Here is an 18,114-nt window from a genome sequence, read left to right as displayed (position 1 = left end):
GAGCCGACAAAAGGATCTCGAGATATAACATACCACAGTTCTATAAGTGTCATTGCTGAGAAACCTGTAAGCCTCAATATGCCGGCTTGTACCCAATTCCCTACACAAAGACGTTATCCACTTCGCTCTTTGGTATCCATAAGCCGGACAAAAGAATAATATATGTATTATTGCCTCTGGGACACCTTGACAGGGGCGACAATCATCTCCCATAGGTATTACATCAACTCACTTACTACAAAAGGCTCTCGTAGGAAGGCATTTGTATCTAAATAGCATATACAATTTACAGGCAAGTGGAGGAGTCATTTTGTCAACCATACTCCCATATCAAAGAAAAGGTTTAAAATCAAACTCCACTGCCAGTGATCATGTGCAACTAAGAACAATTTGAACAGACACATATTCCCAGTAAAATGCTTTTAAAGCCCCCTTCGAGAGTGAACTCAATTCCTCTGGGGAAACCCAAAATCTCCCCAGGACCAATTTTTCCCACTAGCGCTTTAACAAAGCTCAACCACAGTATTTTCTGAATATAAGCAGGGGACACGAGATAACTTAGACTCTCACGATATACTCTTAAAGCAGTTGAGGTCCATAAATGGTGCCAATAAATCAAAGGTGTGCTCTCAACTTTCTGTACGGTTTCTTAATTTTCATATCCAGGCATACAGGAGTCAATGTAGTACTCAATGGGAGTGCCAAAAGAGATCTAATACATTTATTTTCCACCACTGTCAATATGCTGGTGTCCGCATACCCGCATATTTCCAAGCCATACAGCGATGCTCCCAAAGCCCTTATATTGTAAATCTCCAGGGCCGGGCAAACTATATTAGGCATAGTCTTATTATTACTCTTGGATGTGTTCACAATATGCTGTATAATTGTGATTTTTGCACTTGTAGAGCCCAGTCTAAATTTGCGGTTAGTCTTAACACCAGCTAAGCCAAATTTGAATTCAATTCAATTGAATCCTCTCCAATGTTCAAATTACATTTGCATTTCTTTCACTTTGCAGTGTTGAAAATCATAAATTTGCTATTAGAGTTATTTATCTGTACAAAATGTGTTAACATTTGCCAGAAGCTCCTGTAAATCCTGTTTTTTGGGGGGGAGCAGTAGAGTGTTATCAGCAAAAGGAGGGCAGGCACCATTTTTGGAGAATCACACCCATCCTTGTCCAGCCATTCCACAACCCCACTTATATACAGAGAAACAAAGCAGGGTCCAGGACACAACCTTGTCTAACTCCGCTCTTGATCATTATTGGGTAAGGTAGCTGGCCCTAGTCCCCCCCACCTAAGTCGTACATAGTTTTCTGCATTTAGGCACACAAGAATGGCCAACAGATTAGGGAGAATATCCATCCTGTCCAAAACCATCCACATCTTTGCCCAAGGAACCAAGTCAAATACTTCAAGTAATTCAACAAAAGTCACATACCGTCTGCCCCTTTTGATTGCTTCAGTAATCCAATAGATACAGTTAAAACAAAAGATCTGATCCATAGTGCTTATGCCACATCTAAAACATGCCTGGAGATCCCCAAACACATCATAATCCTTCATACATTCTTGGAGATGTGCTAGCACCAGTTTGCAGAAAATCTTCTGCAATGCATCTACCAAACTAATTGCCCAATAATTACTTGGGTCATTATGTTGGCCCTTGGCATATATAGGAATGATCTCTGCCATGTGCCAAGATAATGGTATCTCCATGCCCTTCAGGACTGAATTTGATCGATGGTTAGTGTAAAGGCCCCACACATCTGGATGGCCCAGGTAAAAGTCACTGGTGATCTTGTCAGGTCCTGCTGCTCTTAATGTTAGGCTAGCCTTAATGGTCACCAATGGTTTTGCTTAGCTCATATTCCAAAGTACTTTGATTTTTAGGTTTGGTAGCCAGAGACGGATTTAACATCCCAGCATGATTACTCTACACCCAAATATAAGTTACTAAGTGGACCACCCAATTCTTGGGTTGGACAAAATATTCCAGTTCCTCTGGGTAAAACTGACTCTCATTGCAGCTATTTTCCAAAAATGTTCTGATGTCTTTAATATTCATGGCTCAATGCAAGTTTTCCCATATGGTATTCTCCAAGACTTACAGCTTTGGCCAATTCCCCGTACAGATCATCAAAACACTCCTGCACTCAGATTTCACTGCAGTTATTGAGCCTGCTTTCGCTGTCCTACATGCTTTGTTGAACCAAGGTACTTCATTTCAGTTTTTAGAATCACCCCTTTTTTTCTTGGGCTAAAAGATCTTTAATCATTAAAACGGTACTTCATGGTCTTCCTGAAGGTTTATTACTCTTTCCTCGGGGAAAGGTCTTTCAATTTTTCTACCTCTTCCTCAACCTTACAAACAAATACCCCCAGAACCTCTGGGTTCTTAGCTACCCATTTCCACCGGATGCCTTTACCATTGTTGGTATGAGAAATATTCCCTGCAGATGTACTACCTATAATCCGAGGTCTTACCGCAGTGTTTTACAATAGAGTCAAGCACAGGGCATTGTGATCATTATCAACCCTATCTATTACAATCATCTCATGTAAAAAAAGAAACATAACTTCATATCAATTAAAAAGTAATCAATTCGGTTACAGTGGCCCAGTCTAAGTGTGCCTACCTTCACTATCTGAGGGAGTTCTCCCATTTGCTGCTCTTAGATTAGATCTTAATGTCAATGCCGTTCATTGCACCGGCCTTGGTGTCCTTTTCAATGGAGGCAGCTCCAACTGGGGAAGTCTCCACTTAATATCATGTTCAGATGTTAGGTCAGAGGGGCCACCACCAATGGTTCAATGGTTGTGTTTAGATCTCCTGCTGCTATTAGATTACCTTTCTCAGTTATCTCTAATAGGGTATTCTTGAGCATGTTGATAACCTTGGACTCAACAGTCAAGTGCCACCCGGTTATATACATTAAATATACTCAAAGAGATGCCAGAGGGGAGGTCCACCCAACATCCAGTATATCAAAAAAGAATCAACGGGGATAGGTCTAATTTCCCACTGGAGTGCAGTATTAACCCAAATCACTAAACGCCTGAAGGTCTTACCCTTCCTGACTGAGCAGCATTTAACACCTTAACTGCTCATGACGAGCTCAGCTCATCATGAGGCACGGTGGCGCTGTGCTCATGACGAGCTGAGCTCGTCATGACTCGCGCGGCGCTCACACGCTGGGATAATTCCCCTGCTGTGCTGAGCTGAGCGTTCCAAGAAAACGGGTGTGGTCTGAACGAGCTCAGCTCGTCATGAGCACAGCGCCACTGTGCAGCGTGACGAGCCGAGCTCGTCACAAGCACTGTGGCGCTGCATGCGCCCCCTGCCCCCAGCGCCGCGGGGAAATTAGCCCTGCGGCGAAGGGGTTAAGCAATATGATGTCAACCCATTCCTGAACTTAGGAGCTATACGCCAAGTCTCGTGGAAGAGACTTATATCCTGCCCATCTTTGAACTGCCCCAATTATATTTCAGCCATCTTCCAACTGAGTCCAGCCTCATTCCAAGACAGGACTTTGATCCGATTAGACTGCCCAAAGTTGGCTTTGAGAAGGTCATATAGGATTGAGGCCTCTCCCAACCCAGAATTATTAATGACCCCATTATCATTTACCAAAGGGTATTCACCATCATTTGCCCCCACAGAATATTCCCCACATTCTCTTCTTTCTGCAAAAAAGTTCTTACTTTCTCTGTGTGATGAATAATATATAGCTGATGACCACTGCTCTCTGTTCCCCTCTATAAGAAACTGCTGAACACCAGGCCCGGTTCCTTTCAATATTGTAGTGAATGAGCCACTTTAGTGGTCTGATGATCTGTGATGACCCTCGATCACCACCATTGTGTACTGACTTTAGTGTGCTATGTTCCTTCAGCCTTAATGTAGGGTGGTCTTGCAATAGAATAATCTTGCCAAAGAATAGAAGGTGTGGGATGTCAAGGTGCAGTGTTGTTGGTGATGGTGCACACATGTGCTCCATAGGGGATACTGAGGGATTAAGTGCATAGTGTTATTTGAGTTAGGTGAATTATGACTTTAGCCTATTGGCTTTGACGTGGTATAATGGCATTCTGCTTTCCAAGTAGTAGAGGCCTATGCTTGAGCAACTCCATTTTCTAAACTGCAGCCATCTTCTGAGCCTCTGTAGGTGCGAGGTGATATTTGAGATTACATGTGTTATTCACCGGCAGTGAACCAGAGCAGACCAGTTCTTATCAGGAGGAATGTGCCTTCTTCGCATTGGCGCCATAAAAAAATGCTCGGCCAGCTGCTGTTGGGTGCCTGGTGTGGAAGGGTACAGGAATCTTGTGAGAAAGGTAGGCGGGTTCTTCCAGAAGCTTCGATAGAGGATAGAGTTCTATATTAGAGAAAGGGGGTCCGAGAGATGCTCAGCTTCAGAGAGTTTCTGAGAGAGAGAGAAAGTTTCTGAGAGGCAGAGAGCTTCTGAGATGCTGAGAGATGCTGATATGCTGAGCTGAGATGCTGGTCTGGTGTTTTGGCGGTCTGGTGATACATCACGGGGCAGACGTGCAGACGTGTGTGTGCCACAGAGAGTCCGGAACCAACCAGTGAGGGAAAGAGAGACTTACCCATCTTCAGATGACAAGACGCCTAAGATTATGGCGAGGTGTTCGATGTATATCTAACTTTATCGAACTATGCTTTTATTTTCAGGCTCTATGTATATCTATGTGCTGATGATTGCTGCTAATGTTTACTGTGAGGTTTAGTTATTTCTTTCTTTTGTCATCCTATTATCATGTAATAAAGAAACCCTAGAGCATATCATTTGTTGGTATTCCTTGTGAGGGAAGGTTGAGACCCCTTTTTTTTGCCAAGTACTTACAGAGGGATGGGTGATTCCCCTCTAATGGGTAATTGTTGATATGGAAGGGAAAGTGCCTCCCATCAGGGATGTCTAAATTACATTGCCAGGAGGAGCATGCGTTGTTTATCCTCTTAGATTGGGAGGTGTTGTGACTTGTTGTTATTTGCGAGCTCCTCAGCAATGGTCTTATATGTTGTCAGTGTTTTATTCCTTTCTTGGGTAAGTATGGTGAAATGTGGTGTCTTTATGTAACCTGAGAAAGGGTGTGGTAAGTAATGACCTGGTGACTGACAGAAGCACCAAAACATATACCTCACTACATTCGCCTCAATGTGAAGGTGGTAAACACCATTCACAAAACCATTTATGAGTGTGGGAATTAGTACTATAGGAGTACTCTTTTATGGACTCTTCCATGCCTTTGTGAAATGACCGCAAAACATCAAACTCTTTAGTAGTAAAAGTGCAAAGTCAGCACAGTCCTTTCTGTTTGTACTAACTACAAATGACTATTACCTGAAAATTTCCATTTTATATCCATTTTAGATGTCATGGGGTGAAATTCCCAAAGGCATGGAAGAGTAAGTAATAGACTGTACAGGAGTATTCCATTACCTACTCCAAAATGCCTTCGTGAATCGTCTCCTCTGTTTCAATGTACGAATACTTCTCTCTGTCTCTCAATACGAATACTCCTCTCTGTCCCTCAATATGCAGGCGAGTAAACTCGCTTCTAGCTCTTCTGAATCAAATCTTTCAGATCACCCTGTACGCAAGAAGACAATAATTTGCATGTTTATATTTTATTCCCAAATTCCTCTCCACCATCTTAAAAGTTATATCATCTTTAAAGGGTAGAACAGCATTAAGATTTGTGTGGATCTTCATACATCACATATCATGACGGGCATGCAAGTGACTCACTTGTAGTACTCGGCGGACATGTCAAACTTTCCCAGGAATATGTAGGCATTGCCCAAGTTGCTGTAGGCCCGCCTCTCTGCCGCTTTGTCCCCAAACTCTTTCGCGATGGAGAGTCGCTAGAAAAGAGATTCACGAAGAGTCACTTTAGGAGAACCATTACATGTTTCAGAATACAGTGTCTGGTGGAGGTGAGGCATGAAATATATATTGACTTTACAAATCTACCAACAGGATTAATCATTTCACATCTAAGGCATAGACTTTTGTGGTGGTGAAGAGGTTAGAGGACTTCTATATGCAGATGAGCTTCTATTCTTGTGAGCTCCTCGAAAGAAGTGCTACCTATACCACTATGTGAGTTTAAAGGTCTTCCGGGCCATACAGATAACTAGGGGAAAATCTGTGGCCCGTCCAGTTACATTATCTTATCAAGAAGGTAATGTTTTGAGATGGAAATTGGGTTGTGCCAATTAAGGCATCAAGTATTTACAGGTTTGGATAAGCAGGGGTGCACCACGCTTGGCTGAATCAAATTTCTCATTGATATTGGAACTGGTGCAGATAGATTACAAAAAGTGGGAAATCTCTTCGTTTTAATATTAAACCAATAATTGACTGGAACGGAAAGATCCTGGTGAGAGCTCCTGAACCCTATATACAAAATTTATTGGAGATAGTTACATTTGGACAAAATGTTACCTGCTCATCTCAGCAGTAAACAAGATTGGACTTTACACTTGGTCCATCGCCCCTCGTCCATCATACACCATCCATCATGACGGACTGGGGATAATAATAGAGGCGAGATGATGGAGGAGGGATGAGAGATGAGGGATGATGGATGCCAAATGATGGATGAGAAGTGACTCATGACGAGTGAGGTCTGAAAAGTGATGGATGAGGATGTCCTAAAATGGACGCTGTGCAGCAAAGGGCTTGCATTGCTGATCTTCCAGATGGGTGATCTCTCTGGGTGAGGTCTGGTCCAACCCATGGGTGTAGTTTCAGCAGGGGTGGGCTGCATAGGGCACTACCCTCTCAGATGTGTCTCCTTGAGCTACTCGTCTGGGGACTCTGAGTTGGGTGTGGATAAAGTGGGCTTGGGCTTCATCCCTAGTGAGCTGGGGAGGAATATGTGACGTTACAACGCATGCCATTACATCACATGCAGGTGCAACGCCAACCTTTACCCTGACTTTCTGTCTGGGGAGCGCTGGAAGTTGGAATTTTCTATTCCAACTCCAGTGTGTGCAACAGTAGAGAAGGTGTGTACTCTTAAGCTTTGCTGGAAACAATACCACTGTAGAGCTAGGGTCCAGCGCCCATATGCCCCGGAGATACCCTTGGGTATGTGCACCGCCCTCCCACATGGTGGGGACTGGTCGGCACTTGCAGAGTGCGAGTCACTTGGAATGCATGTAGTGGGAGACCTATACGAAGATGGCGCTTTACTGCCGTATAGTGTGCCGCAGGAGAGATGTGGGCTCCCACGGGGCACTATTTAATTCACACAGCCATGGTAGCTGCCATCCAAAAATACTGGGGGAGGGGCCAATCGGAACCACCGGTGAGCTTAGCATGACAATACGTGGTAATGGCTGCAGGCACCTATAAAGCGGTCACCTGCTTATATCGTCGCATGCTTGGGGAGGGCTTGCCGCCGTTACAGAAGATACGTGATCAATGACTGACGGATATTAATAAAGAAATTCCAGACTCGGCCTGGTCACAAATAGTTAAGAGGGCATGGAAGAGCACTAGAAATGCCAGATTCCAACTAGCTCATTTCTTCATACTGCATAGGGCATATCTCACCCCGGCGCAGATACTTCAATATTTTCACGTAGACACAGCCCAGTGCCCCCGCTGTACGCTAGTGGATGCGGGCCTATTGCATATGCTATGGGATTGTCCGCATTTGGGTACGTACTGGGAAGATGTAGTGGGGTTACTTTGTAATATTACGGAGCGGCAGATTGCTCCAGACAGGGGTACCTGCCTACTGCATTGGTTCCCCCACACTAGAAAAACAAAAGTAACTAGTAAATTCCTGGATTTGGGGTTGCTGCTTGCCAAAAGGGAAATCACAACCCACTGGAAGGCTAGAGGAGGGCCCAGCTTTGCCAGATGGAAGGCTGCATTGCTTACATGGGCAGGGAGCGAGAGCATAGTTTGCCTGCAACAGGCCCAGAGATCCCACAAAGATAAGGCGCTGGAAGCAGCGCGGGCATGGGAAGGCCTGCTCATGGGCTTGAAGGCTACAGATGCGGATTCCGGCTCGGAGTCCAGCGGGCATACAGTAGATGGAGCCTCGTAAATGGTTGAGCTAATAGACAGATATAGGAGCGTGTGAGTGTAACCCCCCCCCTGCAACAGTTATGTTCTTGAACACCGACATCCGCACGGAGCCCCGTTTAACTAGTGCTGATCCAGTATATTATCACGATATGTTGAGCTGTAGTAAATGACACGCCGGTGGGAGCGGGTGGATTGAGGGTGGGGTGTGGGAGGGTGGGATAGTTTGATTTATTACTATATGGCTCTGCAACATATACATACTTACACTGCAGTTGCGTACTCCTGTGATGACATGAGAATATTGAGACTACACAGTTGTTATTCAATGGTTGGACAATACTCATCTTAACCTAATATGCCATTTATGTTATCATATATTTTATGTTATTACTACTGCCCAAGAGAGATCAGAAAGAGCACGTGTTGATATATTTGATCATTATGTAAGTTGATTGTGGTGGAAAATAATAAACAGATTTACAACAACAACAAAAAAACAGTAGAGAAGGTGTTGGAGTTAAATCCAACACCTTCTACCCACTGCTGCACACCTTTTTGTTGCAACGGCATGCGATGTAATGGCATGCGTTGTAACGGTTGCGTAGTAAAGCCTGTTTCCCGCTAGGAGCTGGTCCCTTAGAAGGATCCCTTTTGGTCAACCTCTCCTCCAGTCCTGCACACAGCGTGGCAGTGAAAACACGCACAGAGGCCTTGATGATTTCTCAGCAAGGAGCTGCTTCAGATAAATAGTTAACAAGCATTTACAATGCAACGGTTTCGCCTTTGGAAAAGTTAGAGCTATTGGCATTGTAAATGACAACCTTTTTATTTATGTGTTGGCTTTGACAACATAAATAAATGGCATTGTCATTTACAAAGCCAATAGCCGCCCATAGACATCCCATTTGCTGGCTCCTTCATGGCTCTCCTACCTTTCTCCCCTTTGTCCATGCATGCGTCATGCCTCTTCCTGTGTTTAGCTCTCCCCGAGAGCATGGATCGATTGCTCCCTCCCTCCTTAAGGAACTTTTTTAAAAATTGCATCCTTAATTACGACTCCTTTCAACAAAGGCCTTTTGAAGTTATTTCCCCTCCCGGGCTACAGGTGAGCTGTCGGATACGGAAGTTAGGCGCTGTAATACTCTATTTATATGCTGACGTTCCTGCACCCTCTCACCTTTCAAGGAAGAAAGGGGTCGGTGTCCCAGCGCGCATTTGCCCTTGTCCCCGTTTGGACCCCCACCCCGCAACTGTGGAATCGCTGCCATTGCTGAGTGGCAACACAGGAAACAAACCTCCAACTCCCTCCACACCCCAACACTCATTTCTTAAGACACGACGGACCGCCTCTCTCATGTCGGAAAGCTGGACTGACTGCATTCCAGGCCTGCACGGTGCGCCGGGAATCCCTCAGTACGTGGGGTGCTTTCGCAACGACTGTACTTCTTTCGGTAACTCCCGTGAGAACCGGAGTTTCCCTGGTCGCATTGGTGATGTTCTCCCCTTCTGGCTACATACAATATGCCCCGGGGTGAGGAAAGACACGGCCTTGCCTCTAGATTCATGATGGCAGCGCCAACCTGACGATCAAAACAGCAGATATTGTGTGCATACCGAGGCTGTTTGCTGTTCATTCCGATTGTAATCTGCGACTTCTCTTGCACCACGTCTGTCATCATGTGATCTCGTAGTGTCTTTCTGACACACATTCTACACCTCACATAAACATCACCAACAGTGCTCACGTGGAAGAACAAGCACCTTACGGGCACATCGGACAGCGGGAGGTGGGCGGGCGGGCACACGGACAGCGGGAGGGGGGGCGGGCGGCTACACGGACAGCGGGAGGGGGGGCAGGCAGGCACACGGACAGCGGGAGGGGGGGCGGGCAGAAAACAGCCAGCGGGAGGGGGGGCGGGCGGGCACACGGACAGCGGGAGGGGGGCGGGCAGAAAACAGCCAGCGGGACAGGGAACAAGACAACAATGAACACAAACCGGTGTAAAAAAAAAAAAGTCCACGCCCACAGTGCCCACGTCTTCATGACGTTGCAGAGAGGGAAAGAATCGTCGGGAACGCCCACCAATCGCCTCGGGAAATGACGGACAGTTCTCTCTTCCAATGGCTAGCCTCCATTTATGGAGCTAGCCAATGGAAGAGAGAGGCTGAACTAAAGCACACAGTGTAACTCAAAAGATTTCGACCTGCGCCGAAAAGCTGCACGGCGCAGCTTTTCGCCAGGTCGAAACCTAAAAAGCTAAAAATGTGCTTCTATCCCTTTCCGCCCTGAGAGAAGTTTTCACTTGTTGTTTTTCTGGTCATCTAATTGAAGGTTCACAGGAGCACAGAGGTAAAATATCTTTGCTGTTATGTGGTGGGGGGAAGGCAGGGGGCAGGGAAAGTAGGAGAAATCCCAAGGTTGTTCAGTGTATTGCCTCGCTCTTGTGCTTATTTACTTGGGGATGTGGTGCGGAAGCTCAATCAAATGCGCGGGAGCAATTGTTATTTAAAAAGAATAATAAAGAAAAAAATCATTCAGCCTCCTAAACGTGGTACCAACATGCTTCCAATTTAGGGTTTACACATAGCTTAAAAATTTGCATTTTAGTATAACAGGATAGTTGTCTCATAGCAGGCAGGTATATTTAGAACAGGTATGGAGGCCTTTTTGGTTTTAATACACATCAAAGGGAAATATTATTCATATTAGAGCAAAACATGTACTACTGTTTTAATTATTATAACATAAAGAGATACGTTAAACACATAAAGATGACTAAAAAATAAAAAAGGGTAAAAAACAGAAAGAAAATAAGCATTGGCAGAAGAAAGTATAGGTCACCATCCGTTGCACCCAAGAGCACTACTTTTTAGGCAGATGTGCACTTGTGATCAGAAACAATGCCAGCAATCACACCAGAAAAGAGACAATTGCTGAAGTGAGGTGACCCATTGCTCCATGCTGTGTTGGGGGGGGGGGGGGACGGTCAGAACAACGTGTGTTCCAACATCGCAAGCGCCACCACGTTTGCCTTAACTACTCATGAGCCGTAACCACGCATATGCGTTGTTAAGGCAGGGCGCGGTCTAGCGGCTGCCTGGAATGGGCGGAAGCAGGAAGGATCGGCAGAGGAGGCAGGACGCTGTGAGGTAAGTGGGGCTGGGGCCGGGTTTTGAGGGTGGGGTGTAGTTTTTAAGGGTTGGGTGGTTTTCAGGGATGGGGCGGTCTGTGTTGTTTTCAGGGCTGTGGGGGTCGTGGAAGTTTTTAGGGCTGGGGGCAGGTTAGTTTTTAGGGCTTAAGGGGCAGGGAAGTTTATAGGGCGTGGGGGTCGTTTTAAATCTCAGGGTGGGGATTTAGGGGTCGATTTAAGGCTCAGGGTGGGGGGAGGGATTGGGATACTTTTTAGGGCTTAGGGAAGAGTGGGGTCGTTTTTAGGGCGCGAAGGAGGAGGGGGTTTGGTTTTCAGGAGGGAGGGGGGTAGGTTTAGGTCTCAGGGTTGGGGGACGGGGCGGGGTTGCACTTACATGAAAAGTCTTAACTACGCAAATGTCTTTGCAATACATGCCTTAATGCATATTTCATCGTAAAGGCATATGCGTGGTTAATACTTGCATGGTTAAGACTGTGTGGAAAAAGCATGCGTGGTAATCACATGCGTGGTTCCGTCAAACAACCTGTGTTGGGAGGTAGCAAAATGTGCCAGATTAATGACCAATAGAGGACAAGCATTTGCAATGCAATAGGTCTCGCATTTGTGAGAGTTTAAGCTCTTGGCATTGTATATGACAAATGTGCAGATTGAGGCAGTGTTGAACTAGTGAAGACATACTGATGAAGCAAAGCTTCGCATATTTTGCGGACTTGCTGTAATCATGAACCTCGTTTATGTGTAATACGGTAACAAGTGTATGTTTTACTAACATTTATATTTAGTTTGGATAAGGATCGTGAAGCTTGCACATGTGTTTTACTAAAATAATTTACTCGAGTCACCTAAAATGGCCGCCGCTTGTATTTAGTTACTGCGCATGCGTCAGCCACACTCACGTGTCCTGACGCGTCTGCAGAAGTGGAGGGAAATTTATGCGCAGGCGTAATACATAGCTGTGCCCATCATGTGGTACTGCTCGTGCCACTGCCACTGTCATCGTTTCTATGTAGCTAACATATAGATTGCATAAGTATATTTCTTGATGATAAGTTAGAAGTACAAACCCTGTGATGTGTTTTCATGATGACATTATTATGTATTAATTTGTTTTCGCTTACTTTTCATGTACCGCGGGGAATGGGGGTCTGAGAGAGAGGAGAGCCATATTGGAGGTCCCTTCTGCGCCTGCGCAACTTTCTGCGGCACAGTGGACCTTGACTGATGGAACACAGCCAGTTGGCAGTGATGGGCAAGATGCTCCTGAGAACCGACCTGAAACTCGGCTGAACGGAGTCACATGTCCTTATTCAGAAACATTGTAATATTCCTATTGTATTTCTCTGCAATTTCTCATGAGAACCCCAATCTCTCTAGGCGGTACCCAAGTATGCAAATACAGGCTTGAAATGTTGTGTTATGATTGGTGTGTTACCCAAATCCTACCTTAGGACCAATCCAAATTGAAGGATTTTGACACTTTGCAACATTGGGGGGTGGTACACTGCCCCAAAACAGTATATCTACCCTGGGTTCACCTAGGGAATGGTCCGACTTGTCTGGTTTAGCTGACCTGTCATTGACCCATCGCACTCAATAGGTGACTGAAGATACAGAGAGCTGCGGAGCACTCTGTCCGAAATTGACCATAGACTAAGGTTCTACTGAACTTAAAGTGCTGGCGAAGCACTCTTGCTGGGAGTTCGCTGACCCAATCGGGGTCTTGATCGATAGCTGCAGAGCGGGTGGAGCGCAGGCGTTGCTTCCGAGCTGTGGGTTCCGGTCCTGTCCTGAGCGGTCCTGTCCTGAGGGTTTGCTGTCCTGTCCTGAGGTCCTGTCCTGACTCCCAATCCGAGGGTATCCTGTCCTGTCCGGGGTGTCCATTCTGCACCTGCTGTCCTTTGAGGGGTATCCTTCCTTGAGGGTTTCCTGTCCTTAAACTGACCCGTGGCCAGGGTTTGGTTTCCACACCAGTCTAGGTAAATACTGTTCTAAGTTCTTTAAACTTGCACCTTTCTATATTTCTACCTTTTGCTTAAATAAAGTGATACTTTGGCATATGTTATTTTCCATGCTTTCCGCAAACCATTGAAAGTCATTTGCAATTATCTCGCAAACGTATTCCCATGTCATCTCACCTGTTAGAAATTATATTTTGCATTGCAGTTTGTCATTTTCTGATATGGTCTAGAACCTCCTTACCTAGACTGTTCAAAGGTCCATTCACTTTAAGTTTAGCGTGTTACTCTTTATAGGCCTTCCTATAGTTACCCATGCATAGTCTGTCCATGCTTGAAGATTTTTGAGATTGTGTAGTATTCTTCATTTATATTCCATAGCAATTTTCAATGATTACCTTGTCTTTATTTCTCTATAGTTATATCATTTACATTTTACTAGTCATTGAATGTCTTATTCTTGTACACCTGATGCATGAAAACAATGAACTTTAGATAAACATTTTAAAACTTCCAGTTGTCCGTGGTCATTTTCAACAGTATTTTGAATGTTATTGGTTGGGTTTGTATTTTGCTGCCTTTCCTTTTACAGCTAGCTCCCTGATTCATTGTGGTCATTAGGTACCCGCATCGGTGGATGGTAAGTCGGGTGCACTGAGAAACAATAGTAGGGAACACACACAAATTGGTAGAGCTCGTGAAGTCACCTGGTCAATGTATATGGTGATTTGAAAGTATATGGGCCCTGAAGCCGGAAACGGCGTAAATTATTGGTCGGGTGGCCTCGCGCGCTCTATCAATACCACATCGCTGTTTTGGAAGTTATGGGTGACAACAGGCATTTGTGCTTGCTGCAGGCAATGTTTGTGGTAATATAATGGAAATCAACACTATAAACGGGCCTACTATACCTCAACTCAAGTCCAAAAACACTAAAAACAAAAACAAAACAAACAAGCATTTGCAATGCAATAGGTCTCGCATTAGGAAAGTTTGAGCTATTGGTCTTGTAAATGACAATTTTTTTTATTTATGTGTTGGTTTTGAAAATAGCTAAATTAATAGCTTTGTCATTTACAATGCCAATCGTTATAACTTTCGCAAATGTGACACCGATAGCCTTTGTAATGCAACATGTTTTGTATTTACGTGACTTAGATGTATTGATATTACAAATAACATTGGCTTGTAATTTTTTTACATAATTAATACTTAAATAAAAGTGATTGTAATTTATAATGGCAATAGCTTAAACTTTTGTAAATAACTTGTGTGAAGATTATGTTCAGTGTATTTTATTGTGACGATAATCCAAGAACAGAAGTGAAATATTAACATCTTTTTGTGACATTTGTAATAAAGCTTGAAACATTCAGAGAACATATTAGAACCAGTTGTTGTTGAATGGTTGCACAGAGTGATGCTGTGATGGCCCTGAGTGATGCTGTGGTGGCGCATAATGATGCTATGATGGCCCTGAGTGATGCTGTGGTGGTGCTGAGTGATGCTGTGGGGCGCTGAGTGATGCTGGGGTGGCGCTGAGTGATGCTGGGGTGGCGCTGAGTGATGCGGGGGTGGCGCTGAGTGATGCGGGGGTGGCGCTGAGTGATGTTGTGGGGGTGCTGAGTGGTGCTGTGGTGGCGCTGAGTGATGCTGTGGTGGCGCTGAGTGATAATGTGGTGATGCTGAGTGATGCTGGGGTGGTGCTGAGTTATGCTGTGGTGGCGCTGAGTGATGCTGTGGTGGTGCTGGGTGGTGCTGTGGTGGTGCTGAGTGATAATGTGGTGATGCTGAGTGATGCTGGGGTGGTGCTGAGTTATGCTGTGGTGGTGCTGAGTGATGCTGTGGTGGTGCTGGGTGGTGCAGAGTGATGCTGTGATGGTGCTGTGGTGATGCTGAGTGATGCTGGGGTGGCGCTGAGTGATGCTGTGGTGGTGCTGAGTGATGCTGGGGTGGGGCTGAGTGATGCTGGGGTGGCGCTGAGTGATGTTGTGGGGGTGCTGAGTGGTGCTGTGGTGGCGCTGAGTGATGCAGTGGTGGTGCTGAGTGATGCTGTGGTGGTGCTGAGTGATGCTGTGGTGGTGCTGAGTGATGCTGTGGTGGTGCTGAGTGGTGCTGAGTGGTGCTGAGTGGTGCTGTGGTGGTGCGGAGTGATGCTGTTGTGGTGCTGAGTGATGCTGTGGTGGTGCTGAGTGATGCTGCGGTGGTGCTGAGTGATGAAGTTGTGGTGCTGAGTGATGCTGTGGTGGTGCTGAGTGATAATGTGGTGGTGCTGAGTGATAATGTGGTGGTGCTGAGTTATGCTGTGGTGGTGCTGTGGTGGTGCTGAGTGATGCTGTAGTGGTGCTGAGTGGTGTTGTGGCGGTGCTGAGTGGTGCTGGGGTGGCGCTGAGTGATGCTGTGGTGGTGCTGAGTTATGCTGTGGTGGTGCTGAGTGTTGCTAGGGTGGCGCTGAGTGATGCTGTGGTGGTGCTGAGTGGTGCTGTGGTGGTGCTGAGTGGTGCTGGGGTGGCGCTGAGCGATGCTGTGGTGGTGCTGAGTGGTGGTGCTGGGTGATGCTGAGTGATGCTGTGGTGGTGCTGAGTGATGCTGTGGTGGTGCTGAGTGATGCTGTGATGCTGGGGTAGCGCTGAGTGATGCTGGGGTGGTGCTGAGTGATGCTGTGGTGGTGCTGAGTGATGCTGTGGTGGTGCTGAGTGGTGCTGGGGTGGTGCTGAGTGGTGCTGTGGTGGTGCTGTGGTGGTGCTGAGTGGTGCTGTGGTGGTGCTGAGTGATGCTGTGGCGGTGCTGAGTGATGCTGTGGTGGTGCTGAGTGGTGCTGTGTGATGCTGTGGTGGTGCTGTGGTGGTGCTGAGTGATGCTGGGGTGGCGCTGAGTGATGCTGTGGTGGCGCTGAGTGATGCTGTGGTGGTGCTGAGTGGTGCTGTGGTGGTGCTGGGTGGTGCAGAGTGATGCTGTGATGGTGCTGTGGTGTTGCTGAATGATGCTGTGGTGGTGCTGAGTGGTGCTGTGGTGGTGCTGAGTGATGCTGTGGTGGTACTGGGTGATGCTGTGGTGATGCTGAGTGATGCTGGGGTGGTGCTGAGTTATGCTGTGGTGGCGCTGAGTGATGCTGTGGTGGTGCTGGGTGGTGCTGTGGTGGTGCTGAGTGATAATGTGGTGATGCTGAGTGATGCTGGGGTGGTGCTGAGTTATGCTGTGGTGGCGCTGAGTGATGCTGTGGTGGTGCTGGGTGGTGCAGAGTGATGCTGTGATGGTGCTGTGGTGATGCTGAGTGATGCTGGGGTGGCGCTGAGTGATGCTGTGGTGGTGCTGAGTGATGCTGGGGTGGGGCTGAGTGATGCTGGGGTGGCGCTGAGTGATGTTGTGGGGGTGCTGAGTGGTGCTGTGGTGGCGCGGAGTGATGCAGTGGTGGTGCTGAGTGATGCTGTGGTGGTGCTGAGTGATGCTGTGGTGGTGCTGAGTGGTGCTGTGGTGGTGCTGAGTGGTGCTGAGTGGTGCTGTGGTGGTGCGGAGTGATGCTGTTGTGGTGCTGAGTGATGCTGTGGTGGTGCTGAGTGATGCTGCGGTGGTGCTGAGTGATGCAGTTGTGGTGCTGAGTGATGCTGTGGTGGTGCTGAGTGATAATGTGGTGGTGCTGAGTGATAATGTGGTGGTGCTGAGTTATGCTGTGGTGGTGCTGTGGTGGTGCTGAGTGATGCTGTAGTGGTGCTGAGTGGTGTTGTGGCGGTGCTGAGTGGTGCTGGGGTGGCGCTGAGTGATGCTGTGGTGGTGCTGAGTTATGCTGTGGTGGTGCTGAGTGTTGCTAGGGTGGCGCTGAGTGATGCTGTGGTGGTGCTGAGTGGTGCTGTGGTGGTGCTGAGTGGTGCTGGGGTGGCGCTGAGCGATGCTGTGGTGGTGCTGAGTGGTGGTGCTGGGTGATGCTGAGTGATGCTGTGGTGGTGCTGAGTGATGCTGTGGTGGTGCTGAGTGATGCTGTGATGCTGGGGTAGCGCTGAGTGATGCTGGGGTGGTGCTGAGTGATGCTGTGGTGGTGCTGAGTGATGCTGTGGTGGTGCTGAGTGGTGCTGGGGTGGTGCTGAGTGGTGCTGTGGTGGTGCTGTGGTGGTGCTGAGTGGTGCTGTGGTGGTGCTGAGTGATGCTGTGGCGGTGCTGAGTGATGCTGTGGTGGTGCTGAGTGGTGCTGTGTGATGCTGTGGTGGTGCTGTGGTGGTGCTGAGTGATGCTGGGGTGGCGCTGAGTGATGCTGTGGTGGCGCTGAGTGATGCTGTGGTGGTGCTGAGTGGTGCTGTGGTGGTGCTGGGTGGTGCAGAGTGATGCTGTGATGGTGCTGTGGTGTTGCTGAGTGATGCTGTGGTGGTGCTGAGTGGTGCTGTGGTGGTGCTGAGTGATGCTGTGGTGGTACTGGGTGATGCTGTGGTGGTGCGGAGTGGTGCTGTGGTGGTGCTGAGTGGTGCTGTTGTGGTGCTGAGTGGTGCTGTTGTGGTGCTGAGTGGTGCTGTTGTGGTGCTGAGTGATGCTGTGGTGGTGCTGGGTGGTGCTGTGGTGGTGCTGAGTGATGCAGTTGTGGTGCTGAGTGATGCTGTGGTGGTGCTGAGTTATGCTGTGGTGGTGCTGAGTGATGCTGTAGTGGTGCTGAGTGGTGTTGTGGCGGTGCTGAGTGGTGCTGGGGTGGCGCTGAGTGATGCTGTGGTGATGATGTGGTGGTGCTGAGTGGTGCTGTGGTGGTGCTGAGTGGTGCTGGGGTGGCGCTGAGCGATGCTGTGGTGGTGCTGAGTGGTGGTGCTGGGTGATGCTGTGGTGGTGCTGAGTGATGCTGTGGTGGTGCTGAGTGATGCTGTGGTGGTGCTGAGTGATGCTGTGGCGGTGCTGAGTGATGCTGTGGCGGTGCTGAGTGAGGCTGCGGTGGTGCTGAGTGGCGCTGTGGTGG

At 47.5% G+C, this 18,114-nt stretch overlaps 1 protein-coding gene across 3 annotated transcripts in view; it reads right to left on the bottom strand.

The window, feature by feature from the left end:
- LOC144754272 (G-protein-signaling modulator 1-like) overlaps positions 1-18,114 on the bottom strand; it is an 886,476-nt gene that overhangs the window by 464,449 nt on the left and 403,913 nt on the right. For all 3 annotated transcript variants that reach the window (XM_078641903.1, XM_078641902.1, XM_078641904.1), the window contains exon 6: positions 5,780-5,895. In XM_078641903.1, coding sequence (XP_078498029.1) covers positions 5,780-5,895 — 116 coding nt within the window. The remainder of the gene's footprint in view (positions 1-5,779; positions 5,896-18,114) is intronic.

The sequence above is a fragment of the Lissotriton helveticus genome, chromosome 5_1 (assembly GCF_964261635.1).
Source record: "Lissotriton helveticus chromosome 5_1, aLisHel1.1, whole genome shotgun sequence".
In the NCBI taxonomy this organism is placed as follows: Eukaryota; Metazoa; Chordata; class Amphibia; order Caudata; family Salamandridae; genus Lissotriton; species Lissotriton helveticus.
Note: the sequence above shows the minus strand (reverse complement) of the source record. Positions and strands in the feature narration are given on the sequence as shown.